Source organism: Melanostigma gelatinosum, assembly GCF_949748355.1.
Source record: "Melanostigma gelatinosum genome assembly, contig: SUPER_10_unloc_1, whole genome shotgun sequence".
Taxonomy (NCBI): domain Eukaryota; kingdom Metazoa; phylum Chordata; class Actinopteri; order Perciformes; family Zoarcidae; genus Melanostigma; species Melanostigma gelatinosum.
Window position 1 is genome coordinate 212935 of NW_027635324.1, and position 7686 is coordinate 220620.

General features: G+C 47.1%; 1 protein-coding gene across 1 annotated transcript; it reads right to left on the minus strand.

The window, feature by feature from the left end:
* Positions 1-6419: 6419 nt before the first annotated feature.
* LOC306783934 (septin-7-like) lies at positions 6420-7160 on the minus strand (the record flags this gene model as incomplete). Its single annotated transcript, XM_079297326.1, has 1 exon — positions 6420-7160. A coding segment is annotated over one exon (741 nt), but the record flags the coding sequence as incomplete, so codon positions are not given.
* Positions 7161-7686: the final 526 nt, after the last annotated feature.

The following is a 7686-nucleotide window of genomic DNA, read 5'->3' on the forward strand; positions in this document are numbered from 1 at the left end:
TCATTGTAACTTGTAAAACTGTGTCTAATTGCCGTCTCCCCCAGTGAGGTTGAGTTTAGGGCAACAGTACAGGGACTGGATAAAAAAATGGAGGCTGGGTCGGAGGGCGATAGCCACCTCACTGACAACATTCCACGCAGCGAGTACGGTAAAGGCACGGGCTAAGTTAGGTGAGGGTTTTTGCCTCCCGAACGTCATGACAACGTCCGAGAGAAGTGCACTGTCCATAAACCGACTCTGAGTTGCCAGCAAGGCAACCACCACCCCCCGGTGTCCTGGCCTTAACCAAATTTGTCCGTCCATTCTCCCACCGACGTAACCCCCGATGTTCCACAAGCACACCTGCGTACACACACGCTTAAAAATTTAGACTGTTTTGTCTTAAATAAAAATTAATAGCAGACTGTATGGTCTGACCCCTGCTCTCCGAGCAGACTGCATGGTCTGAGCCTTAACATTAACGTTTCGGAGACTGAAATTAGCAGCCTATTACGAGGACTCACCTGAAACAACCGGATTAAGATTCATTCGTAAATCTAACTGGTCTCCCCCACAATCAGTAATCCCCCAAGAGATAGTTAAAATTATCAGGGCGGACACAAAGTACTTCCAAGAGTACTTCACTAATCACCAGACACCTCCAAATTTGACCCCTCAAGAATATCTGGCCCTATTGGAATTAACAAAAAACAAAAGATTAGTCATTAAACCAGCGGATAAAGGCAGCTCAATTGTAATTATGGACAGAGAACAGTACTTATGGGAGGGGTACAGACAACTGAAGGATCCGAAATATTATGTCAAATTAGACAAACCTATCTATTTGATAACAATACCGATGGTGAACAAAATCCTAAATTCTCTCAATGTTAAGGGTTTCATAAATAAAAAACAACAGTATTATCTGATGGGGGACAAGGAACCCAGAGCCAGAATATTTTATATGCTGCCAAAAATCCACAAGGATACTGCAAAGTGGAGCATACCATACATCATTCCTCCGGGGAGACCTATAGTTTCAGACTGCAATAGTGAGACATATTATACAGCAGAATACTTGGACTATTTTCTCAATCCACTCTCAATTATACATCCAAGCTACATCAAAGATACATATCACTTTGTAAACCTGGTGAAAGAACGAACTATTCCGGAAGAGGCTATTCTATTTACCATTGATATCGACAGCTTGTACACAAATATAGATATGAAGGAGGGCATGCAAGCCATAAAAAATATCTTCCAAAAAAATCCCAGCAAGCACAGACCAGACAAGGAGCTATTGCAACTCCTAGAAATTAATCTGATGAGAAACGACTTTGTTTTCAACCAAGATATCTTTCTGCAGATCAAGGGAACAGCTATGGGTAAGAAATTCGCTCCAGCATACGCAAACATCTTCATGGCAGAGTGGGAAGAATCAGCCCTGAAAGCCTGCACACTGAGACCACTGCATTACTACAGGTTTCTAGACGACATCTGGGGAATATGGCAACATTCCAGAGAAGAATTTGACACATTTCTCAATACTCTACATAATCACAGAGAATCTATAAAAATTAAATCCACACATAGCATCACAACAGTTGATTTTTTGGACACAACCACGTACAAAGGAGAAAAATTCAAAGAAAAAAACACACTGGACGTTAAGGTCTTCTTTAAAGAAACAGACACACATGCTCTACTTTTCAAGACCAGTTTCCACCCCAAGCATACATATGCAGGACTCATAAAGTCACAACTACTGAGATTCCACAGGATTTGCACCAGGTCTGAAGACTTCCACAAAGCAGTCAAAATCTTGTTCACGGCTTTGTCCACCAGGGGGTACTCCAGGACCTTCTGTAGAAACTGCTACAGGACATTTCTGGAAACTAAACCAATCATGGTCACTAGTAATATTCCGCTGATCACCAGGTTTTCACCATCCACCAGGGAGCTAGCCAATAAATGTAAGAAAAACTTCCAGAGAATCACCACAGGGACAAATATTCTACAAAATCATAGTATTCTTCCTGCATACAGGAGAAATAAAAATTTAAAAGATCTCCTCGTGAGGGCCAAATTAGGATCTGCCTCGGTCCCTATAATTAATAAATCAGAGACCTTCCTTAAACACAAACAGTGGATACAGAACCAAAATACACAAGAAATTTTTCAAATTAAGACAAGGGGGAATCTGAAAACCACAAATTGTGTTTATTTAATTTACTGTACAACATGCAAGTTGCAATATGTGGGAGAAACGGGTAACTCAGTCTCCACCAGGTTTACCCAACACAGATACAATATCATTAGTAAGAAAAAGACAGACACACACCTGGTGAAACACTTTATAGCACATGGCTGGGACTCACTCAGGACCACTGTGATAGAATACAACACAGGATGGAATGTGTCACAAAGGAGAAACAAGGAGAGAGTCTGGATCGCCAGATTAGGCACCAGAGCACCGGGGGGCCTCAATGAGGGCTGAGGGTTCCTGGGTTGGGCGGGTTATGTGACAGTGTATCGGCAAACCCATTGCTATACGGCAGTGGGCTAGCCAAAACAATCGATTTCCCTACCCAGCCAGTGCCTTCCTGCCTGACCTGGGTCCTTTTGGTTCCTCATGGGACCCTCCGGTTTTCAGAGCACTAACCATAATCAAGTGGGGGACTTTAATGATTAGTAGTCCCCAGCCCTAAACATAACCAGGAGGGGACATGCTTTTAAGACCTAATCATGGTTTGTATACTAATCTCAACCTGTTGAAATACTAACCTAACACACAACCCTAACCCTAACCATAACCATAACCAGGTGGGGGACTTTAAGGAGCAGTAGTCCCCAGCCCTAACCATAACCAGGAGAGGACATGCTTTTAAGACCTAACCATGGTTTGTATACTAATCTCAACCTGTTGAAATACAAACCTAACACACAACCCTAACCCTAACCCTAACCATAACCAGGTGGGGGACTTTAATGATCAGTTGTTGCCAGCCCTAAACATAACCAGGGGGGAACATGCTTTTAAGACCTAACCATGGTTTGTATACTAATCTCAACCTGTTGAAATACAAACCTAACACACAACCTGGAATCACATGAATGCAATAAAATTGTGGTTTATTGTGAAAAATACTTACCTGGTCATCATGACATGTACTTTCAGTCCTCAACTCATGTCATCATATCATTTACCTGCATGTACAGTGTTCATTCTGTAAAAACAATTGATACTAATGTACAAATTAATATGAATGCAAATGTTGTTCTCTGTTATTACACAGAAGTCTTTATTGTATTTGGCAGACAACTCGTTATTATTAGTTGGAAACCCACATGTTTGTATGTAACAATGTACACTGTAACCACAATAAGCAGTTTGGAGTCGAGTGTAAGTTTTAGGGGGGTCACATGACTAGAGGGACACGCCTGCTCAGGTCTGTTTGACATTTGACCTCTAAGCACTGTTATGCCCCACCCTGTCTTCAGAGCACGCTGCAGTACGAACGTACTTAGCATAACCCAGTCCATTGTAATTCACTCTTGATTACAATGCTTATTTTCAGCCTGATGAAGGTTAAATATTAACCGAAACGTCGCTTTATTATATATTTTTATTTGTTTATTTGTGTTTAACTTCAACCAACGAGAATAAAAGGTAAAACGCAAGGCTTCTGCAACTTTTTCCTCGTGAAGTTTCCCGTCGGAGGCCATCATGGCTAGCAGAGACACACACAGACGTGAACGAAACACGGACCAATATGGAGATGAACGCAGCAGAGGCCGCAGAACACGCTACCACAGCCCAGAACACCACGGCAGACCTGCCTCCCCACGAAGAGGTAGGGTCCACTCGGACAACCGTAGGCTCAATGAGTATTCCGATGGAAACATTACCGGATACGAGCATAGTGGACAGGGCAGCTGGAGCGGAGCGCGACGCACAGATTCAACCCATAGACACCGCGCTCCGTCACCACGTTACCGCCGGTCGTACGCCTCGGTCACGAGAACTGGGCGCAGACCTGATGAAGGCGGCCCTGTTAGACGGCATGGTTCTCCTCGACGGGCACACGGAAGTGGGTCTCGGTCCAGACGCGACGGACGCGCGGAGCGCACCTGGACACAGCGCGCCACGGACAGAGATGGTCCACCCCCACGGCATATGGAGCCATCCCGACACCGTGACCACTCCAACCACCACCGGACCAGCCCGGTAAGAAGAACAGAGAGAGACTATTACAACCGGAGAGACCATGTTCCCGGCTCGCGCCGCTGGCCGCTGGAGCGAGCTCGCGGAGCGCGCGCTCCTATCGTGAGGAGCGCATTCCAACGCGATACAGGACAAAGACGTGACCCGCCCCGGAGGACCAGGGAGGAAGAGCAGGGTCGTAGAAGTGCTCGAGACCACAGCACCCGTCGACCACGGACCGGGGAGGGCCACAACAACACGCACAGAGCAGGACCACACGACGGCGGACGCAGAACGACGCAGCAACGCTCCCGCAGCCACGAACAACGGGATGACAGCGGACCCAGGTCGGATGACCCGGACTTTGCTTTGAAGTGCCGCATACTGTTCAAGGTGATAAAGACTTTACATCATTTCCTAAATGTCACAAATGAAAAACCACCTTTGACCATAGAACAAATGACAAAACATCTGACCACAGCCATCAAACCGGCAATCCCAAATCCCAACGTTTTAAAGACAATTGAAGGCAACGCCAAGAATTGGGCCAAAAATACTTTAAAAACACTCAAAGAGGATCAGTATGTGTATTATTCATAATCAGACATTCAATCAATTGCAGCAGTGAAAAGAAATAGTGTGTGATTCTCTCTATTCTTATCATGAGTCCACCTTCATCATGTTCTACAGTAATGATGTGCTGTGTACTAATAACACAGTCATATCATTATGAGTGCTTTAACCTCATGTATGCAACCAGCCATCAAGAGGACATGAGAGCAAGTACACACTAAGCACACACACAATTCAGAATGCTGAGTCAGCACAATATGTGCCATAATGTAATGAACACATCCATAAGTTTATTCAGCGCCAAATGAACTTTACGAACAGCACGGCATGCAGCGGCTTTCCCCATGTTCTCCGCATCGCAGACACTGTACTAAAATGTAGCACTCGCAGAACAGCACAAGGCTGTATCCAGTCTGAGACAGTCAGTGCTCGGCTGGGCGTGTGGTGTTCAATGTCTGCTCCAGAAGCTCTGTAAATAAATGATTCCTTGTGGGCAGAATGGATAGCGCTCGTATAGGAAGTCATCATGATGTGATGACGGATCTTGGCGATGTGGAAGAAGTCTCTCCCTATAAAACGCTCATCTAACTAATATCCTCCTTCATCAGTGGATCTCTGAGGAAGGGAGCTGCACATTAATGCAACAGAGGCTTCTTAGTTTGCTCCGCTGGTTTTAAGGATCACCGTGTGTCTCACTTTACATGCATTTCCGGAACTCCCGTATAACCCCCAGTATATGCGCAAGTCCGTATGTGACGGGAGCTGCCATGTTTTCCGGGGGAGTGACCAGCTTATCCAGCTACCTTCACTGAGCCTGCGCTGGAGCAGGTTCAAGCTTTTGGATGCGTTGCCATGGTGATTTTGCCGAACTTGCTTCGTGGAACCGAAAAGCCTGATCTACATCATCTTATCCTGAAAAGTATCCGGCTAACTAAGTTAGACACGTACGTGGAACGGGGCCCAGACGTCATTAATGATGTCACGGGAGTTCACAGATAGGACCCAAACGCAAGACCACAGGAGACAGAAGTGAATGTTAAACAGGTTTTATTTATAGACAGGTGGGTGCAGGTGTGGAGCCCGTGGTCCGACACCCGAGTGGCAGATCGACAGTGTGATGTCCCGTGGCTCGACACTGGAGAGTTGACAGATCGATGGTGTGAGTCCCGTGGCTCGACACTGGAGGGCTGGTGAGTTGACGGCGTGAAGTCCCGTGGCTCGATACTGGAGTCGACAGAGTGTAATCCGTAGACCACAACGAGAGCAGAGCGGCGGAGCGCATCCACAAACACAAGGAGGGCAGAGCCGTGGAGGGTAATCCACAGGGTTTCAGTGGGTTGAAGACGGTACGACCTGACACTCCCAGACTGCAGGACCAGAGTTTATATAGTGGCAGGCTACTCATTAAGGGGCCCTGAGTCTGGTGTGTCAGGCTGCAGGAGGTGATCAGCTTGAGTGTCCTCAGCCGTGCACGATTAAGGGTGCGGCCCTGGGAGGTGTCTGAAGGCAGAGGACAAACAGAGCACATGGCACACCACAACAGACAGGGGAATCCTGGATCCTGACAAATGAATGCTGACAGGTCTCCACCTCACAGAAACACTTGTTGTATTTGAGCATTCATAACTTTTTACATCCTACCAATGGTCTGCCCTCCAAACTAAGCCAATCGTGCCAGAGTCCTGGAGGCCTCCATTCTCTGCTGCTCCAGGCGCTGCTGGGCCTCCCAGTTCGCTCTCTCGTCCTCGAACACGCGTCTCTTCTCCTCCAGCTCTCTGTGCTGCGCCTCCAGGTTCTTCTTCATCTGCTCGTGACGCCGCTGAAGCTCTGCTTCAGAGTCTTTGAGCTTCTGCACTTTTTCCTTGACTTTCATCTCGAACACCTGCTCCATCTCCATCTCCATCTTCTTCATCTTAGTCACATGCTCTCGCCTTTCCTCCTCCATCTGGGCCAGAGGACTCTTGGTGGACAGTTGACCTTTAACCCTGTTGTTGTCCACTCCGTTGTAGGTGACCGCAGCCAGCTTCCTGCTGCGGTAGTTTTCGTAGTGGACGTTGTTCGTCACGTCCTTCAGGTCCTGCATGTGTGTTCTGATGAGCATATCTCTCAGGATGGTGAAGTCACAGTGGTCACTGTTTTCAACTTCTGCAACCCCCCAGGGGTATTGTCTCCCTCTGACTCTTTTGCTGTTCACCTCGATGATGGTGTTGCTTCCTACTACAGCCAGCGGCAACTTGTCCTTTATCTTCTTCACCAGCCGGTTCTCTTCTTCGTCATCGGTCTCTGGGAACTCGTAGATCTTGATTTTATGCTCTTGGATTTCTCGCATGACCTGTTTCTTGAACTGTTGGCATTCCTCTGGGGTGAGGGTGTCTGCTTTGGCGATCAGCGGGATGACATTAACGTTTCGGAGAAATCACTCCTTCTTCAGGCACATGGCTTAATTGACGGTCACGCGAATTTCGTGACCGTTTCATTGTAACTTGTAAAACTGTGTCTAATTGCCGTCTCCCCCAGTGAGGTTGAGTTTAGGGCAACAGTACAGGGACTGGATAAAAAAATGGAGGCTGGGTCGGAGGGCGATAGCCACCTCACTGACAACATTCCACGCAGCGAGTACGGTAAAGGCACGGGCTAAGTTAGGTGAGGGTTTTTGCCTCCCGAACGTCATGACAACGTCCGAGAGAAGTGCACTGTCCATAAACCGACTCTGAGTTGCCAGCAAGGCAACCACCACCCCCCGGTGTCCTGGCCTTAACCAAATTTGTCCGTCCATTCTCCCACCGACGTAACCCCCGATGTTCCACAAGCACACCTGCGTACACACACGCTTAAAAATTTAGACTGTTTTGTCTTAAATAAAAATTAATAGCAGACTGTATGGTCTGACCCCTGCTCTCCGAGCAGACTGCATGGTCTGAGCCCTG